Source organism: Lolium rigidum, chromosome 2 (genome assembly GCF_022539505.1).
Source record: "Lolium rigidum isolate FL_2022 chromosome 2, APGP_CSIRO_Lrig_0.1, whole genome shotgun sequence".
Taxonomy (NCBI): Eukaryota; Viridiplantae; Streptophyta; class Magnoliopsida; order Poales; family Poaceae; genus Lolium; species Lolium rigidum.
In genome coordinates, this window is record NC_061509.1 from 237,803,129 (window position 1) to 237,825,563 (window position 22,435).

The 22,435-nt window shown below is 41.0% G+C and overlaps 1 protein-coding gene across 1 annotated transcript; it reads left to right on the forward strand.

Annotated features, from left to right (window-relative positions):
• The first annotated feature begins 1,191 nt into the window (after positions 1-1,191).
• LOC124693159 (probable LRR receptor-like serine/threonine-protein kinase At3g47570) lies at positions 1,192-19,419 on the forward strand. The gene is made up of 3 exons (XM_047226622.1): positions 1,192-3,310; positions 17,840-18,629; positions 18,752-19,419. The coding sequence occupies exons 1-3, from the start codon at positions 1,196-1,198 to the stop codon at positions 19,102-19,104; spliced, it is 3,258 nt and encodes a 1,085-aa protein (XP_047082578.1). The 5' UTR covers positions 1,192-1,195; the 3' UTR covers positions 19,105-19,419.
• Positions 19,420-22,435: the final 3,016 nt, after the last annotated feature.

Sequence of the window (22,435 nt, forward strand, 5' to 3'; positions counted from 1 at the left end):
TACTTCGGCCCGTCGTCAACAACGTTGTCATCAACAACGTTACTGCTGCATCGGCGTCTGCTGCACCTCCACCGCCACCTTCACCAGATCGGTACGTGCAATATATCTCGATCTGTTTAGCGATGGATGTTTTACCGTTTGTGCTTCTACTATTCATGTTGATTAATGCATCTAGTATGTTCGAGTTTCACATGTTAGTAGTTGATGTCGTCATGCTTAATATTATGGACTTAATAATGAAAATTGTGCCTAACTATCCAACATAACGGAGGCCTCGCGCGTCCCACACAATTAGTAGGCTAAATGCAATTTGCGCACGTCTAAGATATTTTTAATGAAAAATATTAATATTTAGAAAATATCAATTACAAATTTAAAGCTCCTTGATACTACCTCCATCCCAAGTCTTATGGCTTATATGTTTTTTTGAAAAGTCAAACGAAGTAAAGTTTGACCAAATTTTTAGAAAAATCTATGAACAAATATGGTATTTTGTAGATGCCATATGAAAATATATTTCATTATCTATCTAGTGATATTGATTTTGTACTTTTCATGTTAATATTTTTTGATAAAAATTTGATCAAACTTGACATAGTTTAACTTTCTGAAAAAAAATATAGGCTTAATCTTTGGGATAAAGGTAGTACTTGATACAAACAGAGAGATAGCTACTTGATACAGGCGGGGGCAAGTTCCCTGTCATGGTCAGAAAGCCACTTGATACTTGATACAAACAGGGAGAGAGCCACTTGATACAGGCGGGGGCAACTTCCTTGTCATTGCCACATTTAAAACTCCTTTCAAGTTTATGGTCACAAGGAACCTTGTGTGTCCGTTAGCGGAAAAAAATCCTATGAGACCTGGTCTATCATCTCAGCAGGATAGACCCACCCCGATGGATGACACCTGGCCACTCTAATCTAAAAGCACGCATGTCTCACTTACCGGCTCCTTCCCATCCTATAATTATGGTAATCGTAATCGTGATTTGCAGCCTTTGTTTTCTCTGAGTGGCCAGGTGTCATCCATCGGGGCGGGTCTATCCTGCTGAGACGATAGACCAGGTCTCATAGGATTTTTTTCCTCCGTTAGCAGCCAGTTGGCTGAAAGTTCGGCGAACCCATACTAACGACTGCACATATATTGACTATATATGAGCAGCTTGGGTGATGAGACGAACAGGAGCACCACAATGGCCACCGCATACATCCGCATCGTCCCACTACTCCTATCAGCAATCTCTGTAGCTATTGCCGCCGCTCCTTCTCCCAACGGCAATGGCAGTGATACAGACCTTGCCGCTCTGCTGGTTTTCAAAGCCCATCTCTCCGACCCTCTCGGTGTCCTCTCCGGCAACTGGACAACCAGCACATCATTCTGCCACTGGGTCGGCGTCTCGTGCAGCCGACATAGGCAGCGCGTCATCGCTCTGTCGCTGCCGGATACACCACTCTACGGACCCATCACACCTCACCTTGGTAATCTCTCTTTCCTCTCTGTCCTTAATCTCAACAACACCAACATCACAGGCTCTATCCCTCATGATTTAGGCAGCCTACGTCGCCTCAAGTTCCTGCAACTTGCCAACAATGGCCTGTCTGGTAGCATCCCTCCTGCTATAGGAAACCTCACGAGTCTTCAACATCTTAACCTAAAGTTGAACCAAATTTCCGGTTCAATCCCGCCAGAGCTACGAAACCTGCACAATCTTGCGTACATAAATCTCATGAAAAATTACATTAGTGGCGCTATGCCCACCGACATGTTTAACAATACCCCAAGGTTAACTTATTTAAACTTGGACAACAACTCCCTGTCAGGATCAATACCATCCAGCATTGGCTCCCTGCCAGTGCTTCAGTACCTTTATGTAAGCGAGAATCATCTCACTGGCCTAGTGCCTCCGGCCATTTTCAACATGTCTAAACTACAGTCTATCATTCTTACCCATAACGATAATTTAACTGGTTCTTTCCCTACCAATGCAAGTTTCAACCTCCTGATGCTACAAGTTCTTAGCATGGGACAAAACAATTTCACAGGCCAGATTCCACTGGGACTTGCATCTTGTCAATACCTCAAAGTTATTTCCTTGTCCATTAATTCACTTGAGGGAGTTGTGCCAATATGGCTAGGCAAGTTACCTCGTCTCATATGGATTGCCATAGGCGAGAATAACTTTGTTGGGTCAATCCCTAGTACACTCAGCAACCTCACTTCGATGAATCTCCTTGATCTCGGATCCTGCAAGTTAACAGGTGCCATTCCACCAGAACTCGGACAGTTGAGTGAACTCTCACAACTGAATCTTTCAGACAACGAGCTAATAGGACCCATTCCTCCTTCTCTTGATAACCTAACTGAACTAGAAATCCTATTGTTGGACGAAAACTTGTTGGTAGGATCAGTACCTAGAACTATTGGTGACATGAACTCGTTGGTAATTCTTGATATTTCAACAAACTACCTAAATGGAGATCTCAGCTTCTTATCCAGTTTTTCCAATGTTCCGAATCTCCAATATCTTAGCATCAAACTGAATAACTTTACTGGTAGCTTCCCTAACTATGTGGGGAATCTATCAAGTCAGCTGCAAGTTTTTATCGCACGTGGAAACCGTTTAGTTGGAGAAATTTCAACTACGATTTCAAATTTAACTAGCCTTTTTCTGCTAGATCTTTCTGAAAACCAACTTCATGGTGTAATTCCACAGTCCATAATGATGGTGGAAAATCTACAATGGCTTGACCTTCATGACAATAATTTGTTTGGCTCCATCCCACATCAGATGTCCATGCTCAAGAATCTAGACCACTTTTATCTGTATAACAATAAATTCTCTGGCTCCATACCAGAGGATATTGGTAACCTCACTAAGTTAGAATTTCTCTCCTTAGATGGAAACCAATTAACGTCAACTGTACCATCAAGTTTGTTTCAAATAAAGAGCCTAGTGTACCTAGATCTCTCTCAGAACTCTTTGAACGGTGCATTACCATTTGATATAGGCTATTTGGAACAACTTGTTAGCATGGATCTCTCTACCAATAAATTTGTTGGTAGGTTCCCAGATTCCATTGGACAACTCCAGATGTTAACCTATTTAAACATATCACAAAATTCCTTCTCTGATTCAATTCCCAACTCTTTCAACAAACTAACCAGCTTGACAACTTTGGACCTCTCCCATAATGATCTCTCAGGTACCATCCCCAATTACCTGTCTAATTTTACCATCCTCACTACTTTGGACCTATCTTTCAATAATCTAGAAGGTCAGATACCCAACGGAGGTATCTTCTCAAACATCAGTGTGGGGACCCCGGACTAACGGTCCGAAATACCCTGTTATGTATACAGTTCACGATCCCATGATCAGTGTGTCGTGAACACATAACCGAACTGATATCAAATTACACCATCCATTACAAAGCGGAATAAGAAAATTACAACATGGTCACCTGACCAATACTTACATAATAGCCTCGAAGGGCCTAACTAAACATCAGAGTAGCATCATCACTTCAGCAGCACAAGTACCCAAGTCATCTGCCATAACCCTACGAGCAACCGACTGGGAAGACGTTCCTAGCTCGCATAGACGTCGCCAACTCCTTCTTCGTCTGTCGAGTTCCTTCAAGTCTGGCCAAGTAAATAGCCAGGGACAAAGCCGTGAGTACATTTGGAATTGTACTCGCAAACCATCAAGAAAGGTACTTTGCAAGAGTGCAAGATAACAAGTGCTAAACTAAGATGACAAGAGGGAAGAGCTAATTTCTCTTGTGGAAATAGCATGAGAAAGAGAAATAGTTTCTCTTGTGGATAAAGCATGTGGAAGAGACATAGTTTCTCTCGTGGATATAGCATGCACAAGAGCGTCAGTTTCTCTTGTGGATATAGCATGCCGTCATCTCAATTGATGGGGACGCTTAGGAAATTCTATGACATATATATACTTTTATTGGAGATGAGGTAGCATAAGTCCATCTCAGTTGATGGAAATGCTAGAGGATTCCTATGACATATCTATATCTTTATTGAAGAAGATACTTCAAAAGATACTTATGACATCTCTATATCTTTGTTAGAGAAGAGTTCCTCTTCAAGAAACATTTAGGAAAGAGTTCCCCACTTAGCCTTCATTTTTCCACGACCATCTCCATATGGTCAACACACGCCCTTTTTCCGTACCCTTCCGGTACACATAAACACAACATTTCCTTTGCAAATCATTTGTTCAAAAACAAAACGCCAAGCCCCGGTAAAGGTAGACCTTTGCAACCCGTCCATGACCGCGGACGCGGCTATTCGAATAGATTTGACTCTGCAGAGTTTGCACACTTTCCCCACAACTATCCGGATACCTATCGTGTGGGCATCATCCCCGCATAACAACATATGCCACGACGGATACCCGGACATAACCTTTCGCCCATCTCCACCGGCACGAGTCCTTCCCCGCGGGCTTACCCCTTCCCGGCACCCCGGCAAAGCATACCTCCTTTTGAGCGTATCTCCGACGCCATGATAGAAGACCCTCGCAATCGTCCGGCTATCGCTTAAGACGAGTGTATTGCCTCCTCCGGAGCGCAACCCGGCGTCGGAGGTCGTCATGACCCTCCCTAGAAAGTTGTGAAGGGTGCTCCTGCCAGCCTTCAACAAACTACGGGCTAAGCCCCGTCCCACACCAGGGTAGAGTGGTTGCGCGATAAAAGTTGGGCTGGTGTACACTTATACGCAATGCTCCTTTTTAAAACCATTTTTCCCACAACACCTTGGTTGTTCAACAAACAGCCATACACCACTTTTCCGAACATCTTTACCAAGATCCTTTGCTTTCTTAAACCATACGCTTGGGTTAACTCACCCAAGGTTTTCATAAAACATTTACAACAAGGTAAGCCTTGAGGGGTTCCCAACCTATAGTTTCATGAGTTGAACTAGAATTGCACTATGGCCGAGATGAGAGTCATCTTGCCATAGAAGGTATAAAGGAGTAATGGGTGGATCATACTTGCTTAAGATAAGCATGTATGATGACAACACAAAGAGGATTATACTTTCAGATTTGTGGTGCTAAATATACAACTTAGATAGTGGAGTATCACTATCCAACATACTCTCCAATATGGTACACGGCATACTCCTCTCAAGTTGAGAATACACCAAGATCATGACATTGATACCTCTATACTACAAAGGGGGTGGGTGTGATGTAAGTTATTTTCTTGAGATGATGCATGCTCAAGTTGGGAATACATGATAACCAAGGAGAATAGCACGGCCATGATGCCATGTATCCCATAACCACATGACAAAGGTGGAGTATCACCACTAGGGAGTACCCCACTTGGAAACACACATAGATGACATAAATAGAGAGAATAACACACATAGAATTCAAGGTGCTTTGGACATCAACAAATGACATCCAACTAGACACCAAATTAGAGATCAAAAGATGGCTTGCCTTGGCTTATGTGTCCCTGGACTTCTTCAACTCCATCAATATAAGAATCCCAACAACATAAATAAAATCCTTGTCCGATTTCCACTTCTTCTTCTTCTCCGGAATTGTGCGCATCTATCGCCGGAAAATATAAAAGGAACACAATCAATCACATTGCATCAACAAGACAACATTCAACAATCAACAACTAACCATGGAGCCAAGGTATAACATACTAAGGACTTATAGATACCACAAAACAAATTTAAGAGTTTTAATTTAAAAAACCCATTCATTTACCTAGTAGAGGCATGAGTGCATCATAACTTAGCAATTGCCTCTCTCGGTTATCACCATGGTATAAACCAATTATCCCCTGGTAGATAACATCATAAAGATGACAAGTGCGTTAGTTTGGCATCAAAAACATTTACATTATAATTTGAAACATTTTTGGAAAAGCGGGCAATCATTCTCCCTATTTTATAAAGCTTACAAAACACTACACAAGAATAGGAAGCAAATGATATGCCCCACCATTTGAAAACTTAAGCAAAACAAAAGAGCTAATGTTAAGTTGCAGAGGTTTTGTTTTGAAAGCATAAAACAAGGGTTGCCAATCTCTACTAAAAAGAGTTGGTCAAGGGTTTTAAATAAACCGAAAAGTTTTGCTTCAACAATGCATGTCACACATAAACATTACTAACAGTAACAAATATGTATTAACAGAGACTAATAATATTTTTCCTATATAGCCAGTACTAATACAAGACTAACCCAATTGGAATCACCCAAAAATATTAAACCTACAATTTTAGGAATTTCTTTGAATCTGACTGTACAGAAAACAAGATCTGTAAGCCATAAATCGTAGAAAAATCCTAAAAATATGAGGCCACTGGCATTTGAAATATATTTAAACAGAGATTCACACACAATTGGATTTGGGTTCAAATTATTTCTGAAACTCTCACAAATGGATTTACAAGTTTACTGCATGTTTTCACCATTTGCTTTACCTCTGGAGTTATAGAACAGATAAAAGGTTTGAAACTTGTTTGAGATGATTAAGAAAACATTCAGTAATCCTACAGAAGTGGAATCACTCAATTAGGTTCAAAAATGGATTTTTGATGAATTAAAAGCTAACAGCCATGTCTGCGGAACATACAGAACAAGTTTAATTCATCAAAAATCATACACAAATCATAAAAATATGAGGTCTGCTGCATCTGAAAGTTATTGAATAGGTGGTTCTTACCCAGTTGGTTTCATTCAAAAATTCATCTCCAAGCTCCTGGTTTAATTCGACAAAGTCTGATCTGACCAGATGTTGATCTGTGAACCATTTCAGTTTCAGGAGGTCAATCGAAGTGAAACCACCGCCAAAATGAAGGTATTGGAGAGGGCTTTCACCCACAGTTTAATTTGCTCAAAAAGGTTTTGTAAAACGGGAGAAATCTAACAAACAGTGATTCTGCATGTTTGAAGAACTTTATTTACCATGCAAAATCCGTAACTAATTTGAGGATGAGACCAACGCCAAGTTGTAGATCTTTTCAATACCTATCTTCAGAACTTTGAACCACTCGATTTGGATCTGCACACGACATTTGGCGGATTTTACAAGATCGTACCAGAATCTGAAACAGCAAGATAGCAGAAATTACAGCAAGATTTTGGACGAACTTTGCTCAAGAACTTCAGATCTGAGGATAGCTCAAACTTCTCCATGCTTGGGACAACATGCACCTGCATCAAGATCCAATCTTGTGAGAGGAGAAAGGAGAAAGGGAGCTGGATTCATCCAAGGTTAGGGGAGAAGAGAGTGAGAGAGATGCTCTCATGGTGAGGGAAAGCTTGAGGGAGGAAGGAGCTGCATCTTGGTGACTTTCCATGGCCATGGCCGGCCATGGGAGTAAGGGGGAGCAGCAGCTCGTGGGAGAAGGAGGGGAGGGAGTGGGTGTGAGTGGAGGAAGGAGTGGAGAGTGAGAAAAATGAGAGCCAAATGGAGGGGTGTGGCCGGCCAAGGGGATTTTATAGAGGGAGAGTGAGTTGGCTGCCTCCTTTGTGATTGGCTAAGGTGGGTGGCTGCCCATTTATTGATTGGGTTAGTTGGGAGGCAAAACTTGTGGGAGAAGGAAGTGAAGATGAAGGAATTTCAGCTCATGCATGCCAAGAGCATGGCATGGCCGGCGCCCACTTTTGTGTCATGCAAAAATGAGTCATCAAAGGAAGCTTTCACCATGCATGATAGATCAGTGATGGTGCCACATGATTCTTTGCCAAGATGGTGGTTTAGATGATGTGTTTTAAATTAGGAAGAGAGATGATAATAAATATTGGTGCCCATGTTCAAGAATAAAGCAACTTAATCAAATTATCAATTTGACCAAGAGATGGTGGTGAGTGAAATAACCATATACTCACAAGGATGAATATGGTGGCATGAAGCACCAATTCATGAGGTCAAGGTGATGATGGAAAGGAAAGGAGGAGTGAGGTATGTATGATGAAATATAAGTTATTCTTCAAATAAGAGGTCAATTGGGAGTGGTTTGAAAGTATCAAATGATCATCCAATTGATCAAGAATTGGAGGATGAGGGGATACAATGTGGTAGATCAGAGTTGTGCATGAGATGTGCAAGAATTGCCATTTGAAATATAATTCATATGAAAAGTATTTGAAAACTTCAATTGTCTATGGACAATTGGGAATGAACTCAAGTGGAATGGAACTTGAAAATGTTGAGAAAAACTAGTTGGAACTTAGGGGTTCAAAATATTCTACTTACTACCTCAAGTAAAGTAGAGTTTTTCTCAAACTTAAAATAAACAAGAAATGGTATAGATACCATAACAAGCCTTTTTGTGAAAAGGGAAAGAAAAATAGAAAGAAAAGTTTTAGAAACCAGTACTTGGTAGAAATGGGATGAAAAACAAAACCCATTTCAGTTCCTTGTTTTCTTTGAAGAAATATTTTGAAAAGATTTAATAAAACTAGGAGTAGTTTTGTGATCAAAACTTGAGAAGGAAAAACAATAGGGGTTTGAGAAAGAGAACTAATTTAGGGGGAGGTGTTCTCAAGGGTAGATAGTGGCTACAAAGTGTACCCATCATTCCACTCTTGGTTTTGTGAAGATAAACTTGGATGAAAACAAAAACAAGAGGTAAAAGAGGAAGAAGTGATCTGGTGCTGGAACATGGGATAGGATACCAGATCAAGTTGAATATATGAGTTGCAAGGATTGACTGAGACATGCAAGAAGTGGAGGTTGAAGAGGATGTTGCATAGATGAGATCCATGCATTGAAGTCAACAATAACAGTTGTGGGTGCTTAGAGATCAATTGCCAAAGTCTCGGACATTTTAAGCCTGTCAACACGGATGGTCGACATGGCCTCAAAACCAACAAGGATGAGTGGGTACAAGAGAGGGATGTAGCTGAGGGGTAGACGATTCCAAGTTTTGAATTAAGGATGATTGAGCTATCTTGTACTACAAAGAGAAAATCAAGATGGCACACTCATGTTGTCATCGAGAGGGAGGTTTGATGTAGTAAGAAGGAAAACAATTTTTCCTAAGCCACACATGTGTTTTATTTGGTGAGTTGCTTGTTCAACCACTAGGGGTGTTGTTCTATGAGGTAGCTCAAGACAAAACTCAACAAGCAAATCAAGACAATTCATCTACCAACAGATCAAGGCAATTCATCATAACCAACAGATCAAGGCAATTCATCTATCTATAGTCTTAAGAAAAAGTTTTTGTTCCCCCTAATTTTTGCATTATGGACAAATAAACAAGGTTGCAAAAAGTGGGGTGTTACAGATCTTCCAACTTAAAATAATCTCGTCCCGAGATTACTGAGTGTAGAACTAGAGGGGTTATAAAGTTTAACCAAAGTCAGACTCCATTCTTCTGTAGACGTGCCGTTGTAGAGAAGGTCGTTGCTTCATCTCCTGGGAGACATGATGGATTTCTGCCGATGGCTAGCTTCATGAAGAGGTTGACTACTCCATGCAGGTGTTGGATCTGTAGTTTCTTCCCGATCCTAGAGGGGGTTCAAGGCTGTGGGAGGGTTAGTGCACCCAACTGTGCTTGAGCAGGGCTGAAAACTTTTTAGAGTTAGCTTGATTTTAGTGGAAGACGAAGTCTTCCACCCTTAAGATTGTTCAGCGGGGTTCCTGAAATCATAGAGCCTCAACCACGGGTCTTGTCGGGCGCTTTTTGGAGAAGTCATTGATCTCTCGTCTTGAGTCAACACCTTCAGAGGGTGTTGTGTAGTCCACGGCTTCAAGAGGGGTTAGTGCATCCCATGTTTCCAACGGTGTGTTAGAAAGGTTTAAACTGTTAGGGTTAGCTCCAACTTTTAGTGGAAGACGAAGTCTTCCACCCTTAAGATTTTTCATCGGGTTTCGGAAAACTCGGAGCTTCTGCCTCGTGGTTCTGTCTGGGGCTTCTGAAGAAGTCATCGGTCTTCCTTGTTCAGCTGAAGAATCTTCGGGGGCGACGTGCAGACCACAACTTCAAGAGGCACTCCCGGTGTTAACTAAACCATAGGACGCGTGGTGAGTTAGTTAGTCGAGGAAACTCCTGGTTGGTATCCACATGAAGCGAGCAACAAAGGTCGTCGGAGGCAATCTTCAGCTTGACGGTCAGTGCTGACTTATACCAGCTTGAGAAGTTAGTGGGTAAACTACACTTAATCTTGAGTCTTGAGGTATCTTCAGGAGCTTCACTTGGTAAGGGCCAGATGAACAAGGTGATGTAGCTTGGCTTGGACGCTATTGTTCACTCAACGGGTTAGACGGTGTGTTAGGGGGGGTATTTTGAAGAAGATATCCTAGAGGTCAGCACGACTATACTCCAAGGTTAGACCAAGTTAGTAAGGCTTCTCGCAGAGGTGTAGTCACTCTTGAAGGTAGGGGCTTCTGCTTTCTTGGCGTAGTGGAGATGCTTCAGATGACCTTGAAAGTAGTCGGCGTAGGTAGGGGTCTGAGTTAGTTTCCCTGATGGTTGAAAAACAACTGCTAACGGGTTTAGAGTTAGAGTCTTTCGTTAATCTACCCAACTAACTAGCAGTTAGCAATACATTGGCGAGGCAAATTTTAATCCTATCATAACATGTGACACCCATACAACCATAATCAGAGACAAAATACCACTAACAGAGGCTACTGGTATTTTTCCTAGATACACAGTAACAAAACAAGATCAACACAATTGGAATCATTCAAAAATATTTATTTTTCAATTTCTGAGACTCAAAATACTAACCAGAAACAGTGATCATGTTTTATTTATTAAAAATCGCACAAAATCCTAAAAATACAGGGTCAATTGCGTCTGAAAGATAATTTCATACTGGTTCTAGTGCAATTGGAATCACGTCAATCGCAGCTACCAAACTATTTTTTATTAGCAAAACAGTACACTGGCAGATTTCCATTTTTAATTTCTGTTTCACAAATTTCAAACAATAAAAAAAAGGCGGAAACGTCTAAATAGCAAGACATACATGCACACAACAACCAGATGCAAACACTCAAGGCAGCACACTAGGGAACCACAAGCAACCATCACACCAGACATGGTACTCTAAGTACCCAGAAATTCCTAATGCGCGGGGTAGTTCAATCAAAGCGATTGAGTTTGTCCTATCCATCCTATTGGTTTGGGGCTGGTCACATATGTCGACGTCTTCATATCGTCGCATCAGCTTCAACTTGGATCCTTGTAGCAGTTGGTGGTGAAGGGGCCGGGTGTTGAGTCGTTGATGTTGAGGCGGAGGAGAAAGCTGCGTAGAACTTCTTGTCTCGACATCCCGGAAACATGAGGTCTTCGAAGAGGTAGCTGTTGAGGTGCTTCTGAAGTAGAGATCTTCTCGTGGCTGGCCTAAAAATAACTAGTCAAGAAACTGAGGGCTTGATCCCTGACGACTGCAAAAAGTGCAAGTCCACGGAGGAACAAGGTCAGATCTTTGACATACTTTGGTGTCAACCAAAGACATGATCTTATTATTCTTTTATGTGCACACTAAGTCGGCATCCAATCTTCAGTAGCTGCTGTTGGAGATACACGAGTCTTCCCGAGGGATTGATCCATCTTTGAGTTAGAGTCTCCGGTCTGAGTTGGGGACATCGTCCAATATGTAGTTTTGAAGTGGATGAGACAATAGAGTAAGAATTTTCAAACATTTATAAAGCAGAGAGATAAGAATTTAGAAGCTTTGATTAAATAAGAGGAGTAGAAGCTATACTTCCGACTGAAGAAACAATTTGTTTCATAAATAGTTTTTCCCAAGTAATTGTTTCCTAACTAACGTCCATGCTAACTAAGGTCTCCTACAGTCAGGATAGCTCTGATACCAGCTCTGTGGGGACCCCGGACTAACGGTCCGAAATACCCTGTTATGTATACAGCTCACGATCCCATGATCAGTGTGTCGTGAACACATAACCGAACCGATATCAAATTACACCATCCATTACAAAGCGGAATAAGAAAATTACAACGATGGTCACATGACCAATACTTACATAATAGCCTCGAAGGGCCTAACTAAACATCAGAGTAGCAACATCACTTCAGCAGCGCAGTACCCAAGTCATCTGCCATAACCCTACAGGCAACTGACTGGGAAGACGTTCCTAGCTCGCATAGACGTCGCCAACTCCTTCTTCATCCGTCGAGTTCCTCCAAGTCTGGCCAAGTAAATAGCCAGGGACAAAGCCGTGAGTACATTTGGAATTGTACTCGCAAACCATCAAGAAAGGTACTTTGCAAGAGTGCAAGATAACAAGTGCTAAACTAAGATGACAAGAGGGAAGAGCTAATTTCTCTTGTGGAAATAGCATGAGAAAGAGAAATAGTTTCTCTTGTGGATAAAGCATGTGGAAGAGACATAGTTTCTCTCGTGGATATAGCATGCACAAGAGCGTCAGTTTCTCTTGTGGATATAGCATGCCGTCATCTCAATTGATGGGGACGCTTAGGAAATTCTATGACATATATATACTTTTATTGGAGATGAGGTAGCATAAGTCCATCTCAGTTGATGGAAATGCTAGAGGATTCCTATGACATATCTATATCTTTATTGAAGAAGATACTTCAAAAGATACTTATGACATCTCTATATCTTTGTTAGAGAAGAGTTCCTCTTCAAGAAACATTTAGGAAAGAGTTCCCCACTTAGCCTTCATTTTTCCACGACCATCTCCATATGGTCAACACACGCCCTTTTTCCGTACCCTTCCGGTACACATAAACACAACATTTCCTTTGCAAATCATTTGTTCAAAAACAAAACGCCAAGCCCCGGTAAAGGTAGACCTTTGCAACTCCGTCCATGACCGCGGACGCGGCTATTCGAATAGATTTGACTCTGCGAGTTTGCACACTTTCCCCACAACTATCCGGATACCTATCGTGTGGGCATCATCCCCGCATAACAACATATGCCACGACGGATACCCGGACATAACCTTTCGCCCATCTCCACTGGCACGAGTCCTTCCCTGCGGGCTTACCCCTTCCCGGCACCCCGGCAGCATACCTCCTTTTGAGCGTATCTCCGACGCCATGATAGAAGACCCTCAGTAATCGTCCGGCTATCAGTTAAGACAGTGTATTGCCTCCTCCGGAGCGCAACCCGGCGTCGGAGGTCGTCATGACCCTCCCTAGAAAGTTGTGAAGGGTGCTCCTGCCCGCTTCAACAAACTACGGGCTAAGCCCCGTCCCACACCAGGGTAGAGTGGTTGCGCGATAAAAGTTGGGCTGGTGTACACTTATACGCAGTGCTCCTTTTTAAAACCATTTTTCCCACAACACCTTGGTTGTTCAACAAACAGCCATACACCACTTTTCCGAACATCTTTACCAAGATCCTTTGCTTTCTTAAACCATACGCTTGGGTTAACTCACCCAAGGTTTTCATAAAACATTTACAACAAGGTAAGCCTTGAGGGGTTCCCAACCTATAGTTTCATGAGTTGAACTAGAATTGCACTATGGCCGAGATGAGAGTCATCTTGCCATAGAAGGTATAAAGGAGTAATGGGTGGATCATACTTGCTTAAGATAAGCATGTATGATGACAACACAAAGAGGATTATACTTTCAGATTTGTGGTGCTAAATATACAACTTAGATAGTGGAGTATCACTATCCAACCATACTCTCCAATATGGTACACGGCATACTCCTCTCAAGTTGAGAATTACACCAAGATCATGACATTGATACCTCTATACTACAAAGGGGGTGGGTGTGATGTAAGTTATTTTCTTGAGATGATGCATGCTCAAGTTGGGCATACATGATAACCAAGGGGAATAGCACGGCCATGATACCATGTATCCCATAACACAAGGACAATGGTGGAGTATCACCACTAGGGAGTACCCCACTTGGAAACACACATAGATGACATAAATAGAGAGAATAACACACATAGAATTCAAGGTGCTTTGGACATCAACAAATGACATCCAACTAGACACCAAATTAGAGATCAAAAGATGGCTTGCCTTGGCTTATGTGTCCCTGGACTTCTTCAACTCCATCAATATAAGAATCCCAACAACATAAATAAAATCCTTGTCCGATTTCCACTTCTTCTTCTTCTCCGGAATTGTGCGCATCTATCGCCGGAAAATATAAAAGGAACACAATCAATCACATTGCATCAACAAGACAACATTCAACAATCAACAACTAACCATGGAGCCAAGGTATAACATACTAAGGACTTATAGATACCACAAAACAAATTTAAGAGTTTTAATTTAGAAAACCCCATTCATTTACCTAGTAGAGGCATGAGTGCATCATAACTTAGCAATTGCCTCTCTCGGTTATCACCATGGTATAAACCAATTATCCCCTGGTAGATAACATCATAAAGATGACAAGTGCGTTAGTTTGGCATCAAAAACATTTACATTATAATTTGAAACATTTTTGGAAAAGCAGGCAATCAGTTCTCCTATTTTATAAAGCTTACAAAACACTACACAAGAATAGGAAGCAAATGATATGCCCCACCATTTGAAAACTTAAGCAAAACAAAAGAGCTAATGTTAAGTTGCAGAGGTTTTGTTTTGAAAGCATAAAACAAGGGTTGCCAATCTCTACTAAAAAGAGTTGGTCAAGGGTTTTAAATAAACCGAAAAGTTTTGCTTCAACAATGCATGTCACACATAAACATTACTAACAGTAACAAATATGTATTAACAGAGACTAATAATATTTTTCCTATATAGCCAGGACTAATACAAGACTAACCCAATTGGAATCACCCAAAAATATTAAACCTACAATTTTAGGAATTTCTTTGAATCTGACTGTACAGAAAACAAGATCTGTAAGCCATAAATCGTAGAAAAATCCTAAAAATATGAGGCCACTGGCATTTGAAAGATATTTAAACAGAGATTCACACACAATTGGATTTGGGTTCAAATTATTTCTGAAACTCTCACAAATGGATTTACAAGTTTACTGCATGTTTTCATCATTTGCTTTACCTCTGGAGTTATAGAACAGATAAAGGTTTGAAACTTGTTTGAGATGATTAAGAAAACATTCAGTAATCCTACAGAAGTGGAATCACTCAATTAGGTTCAAAAATGGATTTTTGATGAATTAAAAGCTAACAGCCATGTCTGCGGAACATACAGAACAAGTTTAATTCATCAAAAATCATACACAAATCATAAAAATATGAGGTCTGCTGCATCTGAAAGATATTGAATAGGTGGTTCTTACCCAGTTGGTTTCATTCAAAAATTCATCTCCAAGCTCCTGGTTTAATTCGACAAAGTCAGATCTGACCAGATGTTGATCTGTGAACCATTTCAGTTTCAGGAGGTCAATCGAAGTGAAACCACCGCCAAAATGAAGGTATTGGAGAGGGCTTTCACCCACAGTTTAATTTGCTCAAAAAGGTTTTGTAAAACGGGAGAAATCTAACAAACAGTGATTCTGCATGTTTGAAGAACTTTATTTACCATGCAAAATCCGTAACTAATTTGAGGATGAGACCAACGCCAAGTTGTAGATCTTTTCAATACCTATCTTCAGAACTTTGAACCACTCGATTTGGATCTGCACACGACATTTGGCGGATTTTACAAGATCGTACCAGAATCTGAAACAGCAAGATAGCAGAAATTACAGCAAGGTTTTGGACGAACTTTGCTCAAGAACTTCAGATCTGAGGATAGCTCAAACTTCTCCATGCTTGGGCCAACATGCACCTGCATCAAGATCCAATCTTGTGAGAGGAGAAAGGAGAAAGGGAGCTGGATTCATCCAAGGTTAGGGGAGAAGAGAGTGAGAGAGATGCTCTCATGGTGAGGGAAAGCTTGAGGGAGGAAGGAGCTGCATCTTGGTGACTTTCCATGGCCATGGCCGGCCATGGGAGTAAGGGGGAGCAGCAGCTCGTGGGAGAAGGAGGGGAGGGAGTGGGTGTGAGTGGAGGAAGGAGTGGAGAGTGAGAAAAATGAGAGCCAAATGGAGGGGTGTGGCCGGCCAAGGGGATTTTATAGAGGGAGAGTGAGTTGGCTGCCTCCTTTGTGATTGGCTAAGGTGGGTGGCTGCCCATTTATTGATTGGGTTAGTTGGGAGGCAAAACTTGTGGGAGAAGGAAGTGAAGATGAAGGAATTTCAGCTCATGCATGCCAAGAGCATGGCATGGCCGGCGCCCACTTTTGTGTCATGCAAAAATGAGTCATCAAAGGAAGCTTTCACCATGCATGATGATCAGGATGGTGCCACATGATTCTTTGCCAAGATGGTGGTTTAGATGATGTGTTTTAAATTAGGAAGAGAGATGATAATAAATATTGGTGCCCATGTTCAAGAATAAAGCAACTTAATCAAATTATCAATTTGACCAAGAGATGGTGGTGAGTGAAATAACCATATACTCACAAGGATGAATATGGTGGCATGAAGCACCAATTCATGAGGTCAAGGTGATGATGGAAAGGAAAGGAGGAGTGAGGTATGTATGATGAAATATAAGTTATTCTTCAAATAAGAGGTCAATTGGGAGTGGTTTGAAAGTATCAAATGATCATCCAATTGATCAAGAATTGGAGGATGAGGGGATACAATGTGGTAGATCAGAGTTATGCATGAGATGTGCAAGAATTGCCATTTGAAATATAATTCATATGAAAAGTATTTGAAAACTTCAATTGTCTAGGGACAATTGGGAATGAACTCAAGTGGAATGGAGCTTGAAAATGTTGAGAAAAACTAGTTGGAACTTAGGGGTTCAAAATATTCTACTTACTACCTCAAGTAAAGTAGAGTTTTTCTCAAACTTAAAATAAACAAGAAATGGTATAGATACCATAACAAGCCTTTTTGTGAAAAGGGAAAGCAAAATAGAAAGAAAAGTTTTAGAAACCAGTACTTGGTAGAAATGGGATGAAAAACAAAACCCATTTCAGTTCCTTGTTTTCTTTGAAGAAATATTTTGAAAAGATTTAATAAAACTAGGAGTAGTTTTGTGATCAAAACTTGAGAAGGAAAAACAATAGGGGTTTGAGAAAGAGAACTAATTTAGGGGAGGTGTTCTCAAGGGTAGATAGTGGCTACAAAGTGTACCCATCATTCCACTCTTGGTTTTGTGAAGATAAACTTGGATGAAAACAAAAACAAGAGGTAAAAGAGGAAGAAGTGATCTGGTGCTGGAACATGGGATAGGATACCAGATCAAGTTGAATATATGAGTTGCAAGGATTGACTGAGACATGCAATCAAGTTGAATATATGAGTTGCAAGGATTGACTGAGACATGCAAGAAGTGGAGGTTGAAGAGGATGTTGCATAGATGAGATCCATGCATTGAAGTCAACAATAACAGTTGTGGGTGCTTAGAGATCAATTGCCAAAGTCTGGACATTTTAAGCCTGTCAACACAGATGGTCGACATGGCCTCAAAACCAACAAGGATGAGTGGGTAAAAGAGAGGGATGTAGCTGGGGGTAGACGATTCCAAGTTTTGAATTAAGGATGATTGAGCTATCTTGTACTACAAAGAGAAAATCAAGATGGCACACTCAGGTTGTCATCAGGAGGGAGGTTTGATGTAGTAAGAAGGAAAACAATTTTTCCTAAGCCACACATGTGTTTTATTTGGTGAGTTGCTTGTTCAACCACTAGGGGTGTTGTTCTATGAGGTAGCTCAAGACAAAACTCAACAAGCAAATCAAGACAATTCATCTACCAACAGATCAAGGCAATTCATCATAACCAACAGATCAAGGCAATTCATCTATCTATAGTCTTAAGAAAAAGTTTTTGTTCCCCCTAATTTTTGCATTATGGACAAATAAACAAGGTTGCAAAAAGTGGGGTGTTACAGATCAGCCTACAATCCTTGGTTGGGAACTCAGGTCTTTGTGGTGCTTCACGTATAGGGTTTTCAACATGTCCAAGTAGCTCACAAAAAACTAAAGGCGGCATGCTGAAAATTTTAATACCTACCATCATTATAGTGATTGGTGTGCTAGCTTCCTGCGCATATGTGATGTTAAGAAAGAAAAGTAAGAATGAACAAGGAATTTCTGCTGGTATTGTTGACTTGGCAAGTCATCCTTTGGTCTCTTACCATGAGCTTGCTCGCGCTACAAATAACTTCAGTGAGAGCAACCAGTTGGGTTCAGGGAGCTTTGGAAAAGTTTTCAAGGGAGAGCTAAACTGCGGTTTGGTGGTTGCAATAAAAGTCCTGAACATGCAGCTGGAGCAGGGCATGAGAAGCTTCGATGTCGAGTGCCATGTGCTCCGTATGGCGCGACATCGCAACCTGATAAGGATACTCAACACATGTTCCAACCTGGACTTCATAGCACTTGTGCTTCAGTACATGCCCAACGGCACCTTAGATTATCTCCTGCACGACTCTCAAAGCACAAGGCACTTGGGGTTATTCGAGAGGCTAGACGTCATGATAGATGTGGCTATGGCCATGGAGTATCTGCACCATGAGCACTATGAGGTGGTCTTGCACTGTGACTTGAAGCCCAACAATGTGTTGTTTGACGAGGACATGACCGCACATGTAGCAGACTTTGGCATCGCAAGGTTGTTACTAGGTGATCAGACCTCTGTGATCTCTGAGAGCATGCCTGGGACAGTTGGGTACATGGCACCAGGTACTTGGCTAGCATTTACAATTAAACACCTCTATCTATGGTTCTTATATAAAAATCTATGGTTCTTATATAGCCACTAATTATCTATCTTTTGATTTTCTGTTTGTGAAATCCATAAGCAGAGTATGGATTGCTTGGCAAAGCATCACGAAAGAGCGACGTCTTCAGCTATGGCATCATTCTTCTTGAAGTCTTTACTAGAAGGAGACCCACGGATGCCATTTTCGTTGGGAATCTAACCTTGAGACAGTGGGTTTTTGAGGCGTTCCCCACTGAGCTTGTCCATATTGTGGATGGCGACCTACTGCAAGAACCTTCTTCTAGCTGCAGCTTGGAAGATTTTCTTGTGCCGATATTTGAGCTAGGTTTGCTGTGCTCTAGCGAGTTACCTGACCAAAGGACGACGATGACGGATGTGGTCGTGAAGCTGAAGAAGATCAAAGTGGAGTATACCAAATGGAGGGAAACCCAATGATTGGGTACATCATATGCATGGATATGGTCTTTTGCTCTTCAGCGCTAAGAACAACATTGGCTGCTACAAAGAAGCCACCTAATTCCACAGTTACGTGTTCTCTTGTTAAAGACATCTGGGCACAAAATGAGAACTTTGGCACTAATATTCATAAGCTTTTGTACTGTAAAACATAGAGCGAGTTGCCGCTTCCATCTAGCTAGCTATGTAATTTGTCCTGTTTTTCGTTCCTACCTCTATATATTCTGTTGCCATTCTGTTGTAAAAAGAAACAGGTTACATAACTGTTCTTGCACGTCGTGCAATTTCAATATCTAACCAGGTGAGGTGACCAACACCAGCAACATAAGCTATGGATAGTTCATTTGGCAATGGAAAGTTAAAATTTCATCTGTTACAGCAAAACTTACTTCCTCCGTTAGGGATTATAAACCTTGAAGGCCAATTCGCTAGATCAAGAAATACATAACTTTACTTATCGCTTTTTTTTATTAAAAACAAACAATACACCCGGCCTCTGCATAGCTAAGATGCACACAACCGTCCAACAAAGAGAAGGGAGAAAGAAAAAGTGAGGAAACTGCACAAACCACGTGTACTCGTTGCACAAAACACTCACTCTCCCGTTTTTTGCACAAACCACCAACTAAGCAATCAATGATTAAGCTATTTAAGAGCAAATCAAACGACCATAAACCACCACCAACTAGTTTTTATTTAAAATTGTATCAATTTTCTTAGATTATGTAAAGCACACATTGATTCAATTACTACAAGTTTTCAATTATTTTGAAAAGTCTGTGATTGCTAGAGGACCTGAAGCAGAGATCTTGCTACATCATTTTCGTTTGGGCTATCCATTGATAATAAGAGTAGGATGTATGTATCCTTATTTGTTTAAGAAGGTGGACAAGAGCATACTTGTGTGTGATGCTTGCGCGTTTGGGAAGCATACAAGGTCTACATATCCTAGCATTGGCCTTCGAAGTGATGAACCCTTCTTATTGATACATTCTGATGTTTGGGGTCCATGTTCTGTCACTTCTGTGAGCGGGTTCAAGTGGTTTGTTACATTTATGGACTGTTGCACTCGTATGACTTGCTTGGATTTATTCGACGTGTTCCGCTTGGCTGCATTCCAGACCCGATGGCTCATAGGAGCAACGACATAAGGTCCAATATTAGCTACAAGAAATAAAATGTTGTATCTTTGCTTAGTAATAGTTGAAGGAGTGACAATAAGAGAGAGAAGGTAATTGACCTCTAAGAATAGAAAGATACTAGATGGACCTAGCGCGCTCTGCCGCGCCATCCTCTCCTAATAGCGTTTAGGTTTTGCGGCGTGACTGATATTTTGCCGTTGCATATATGTTGTCTTTTTTGGTTGGCAGGGGTGTGGCTTTGCGAGTGGAACCATCCGTTCTGATTAGCTACAATGGCATGCATCTTGATCCTACACCTGAATTAATTCGCAAGAAAAGATCGTACAGTTTGTTGCAAACATCTTGTGACACAATTATCTATCCAAAATGCGCCAGCAACATGAATAGAGGAAATAGTGCCTACCATGACCTCGTTTGGAATGAGAGATGCAAGATAGTCCACAAAAGTATTTTCCTTTGGCAACGCAGTGATTGGGCCAGAAAATCTGCAACATTGAGAAAATAAGAAATAATATAAACCTTGTTTATAATAAAAATAAGTAATTACTATGGTGATCAAACAGCTAACTCTCACTTCTCAGTGAACCCAGACAAATAGGATAAATTTGATTTGCCCAAACCAGCGCAGCTTTAACCCATCCTTTATTTAGCAACGGCAACATGTTTCATTGTTTCTCCACAACTTCTGTTGGACATACCATACGTCTCTTATCTTTAGCATCAGCTCCAGCTCCAGCTCTTGATGAATGCCTCTTGTACAAGGGAAGCAACTTAGATAGGACTGAATGAGCTGACACACTAACCAAAAATAATGTTACTCCTCAAATGCCAAGTCCCCCACCACACTAACAGTAATTTTGCCCTCACTATATCATCAAATTAGTTTAACAAAAATAAGATCCCAATCTTTGTCAGTATTCCAAAAATCCTCTTCACCCAAGAGGGCCCAATCCTTTTGAAGTTTTCGTCGCAAAGCCTTTGCCTTCGTAAAACTGATCATATATTGTATGATAGCCTGCTCAGCTGCTCCCACCCCACAAATGTGGCAGTTAGGAAAATACATGGACAAATACCACACAAGATTCCAACCAGAAGTGAATCGAGGGCACAATCTAGTAATATGAAATAGCATCTGAAGCTCCATGCAAACAACACCATTTTTACTGTAGAAAATCCATGATAAAAGTGACATTGAGATGTGTGCTACATTGATAATACCTGTTTATTGTGGAACCAAATTCGCTACATCACAGAAGGTAGAAGTTTTTCCAGGATCAACCCCAGAATACTGCTCGGCAGGCATTGTAATCAAAACAAGGAATCCGCATGAACTGGATACACGAACATGAAACCAAAAGAGATCCACACACCAGTGGATACACATACTGAGTGCGAAGATGAAAAAAGTTACTCGACGAACCTGCTTGATGTGGAATGTATCAGGCTTCGTCCCAAGCTTCATGCTTCATTGCCTTGGACTTTGTAATCTGAACAAATACCATGATTTAGAATATATTTGAGATATAAATAAATCTATAGTAAGCATAGGTTTTCTGCACTAAAAACTCATTTGGTTACAACTTATTAAATAATTAGGATATAATAGCCTAAGTTCCAGCAAAGTATTGCGAAGATTTTTTCACAGTCTTGGCTAGAACTGAACAAATAAGTTATTCCAAATTAAACAAGCAACTGCCTACTACAACGGCTAGCTTTCACAATCACAATCTTGGCTACAAGTGTGTTAAAGAAGAGGGTGTCCTTGCCACCGGTGGCCTGGTGGCCTGCGCAAGCTCTGCTAGCCCCACTGAGAAGTTGTCGCTAGAGAAGTGGTGAACCTCACGATGTGAGCCTGGTAGCTCAACTCCTTATCCAGTGCTTTTGTGTATGCTCAGATATGACTATATCATCCTCATTATCCTGTACATTCAGATAAAATTGGTAGAATCCAAAGTGCCTCCTAAAAATGCGGTATTTCGAGAGACCTTTAGATGTCAAACCAGGGCAGCTATACATGGTCATTTTTCAGAACAACATGTTTAGTTACCTATGCACTTGGGCTAACAAAGATGAATGCAAATATGCAAGCCTTGTAAATATACTATCTGCACCAACCGTGTTGGCCTCATGTAGAGTACAAGTAATCAAATTAGATCGTAGTTTTGATT

Bases quoted from the DNA above. Each gene is read 5' to 3' on its own strand.
- LOC124693159 (XM_047226622.1), top strand. From the start codon at position 1,196: ATGGCCACCGCATACATCCGCATCGTCCCACTACTCCTATCAGCAATC. The intron at 3,311-17,839 runs ATCAGTGTGGGG...GGGGTGTTACAG, and splicing joins ACGGAGGTATCTTCTCAAAC to ATCAGCCTACAATCCTTGGT. The intron at 18,630-18,751 runs GTACTTGGCTAG...ATCCATAAGCAG, and splicing joins AGTTGGGTACATGGCACCAG to AGTATGGATTGCTTGGCAAA.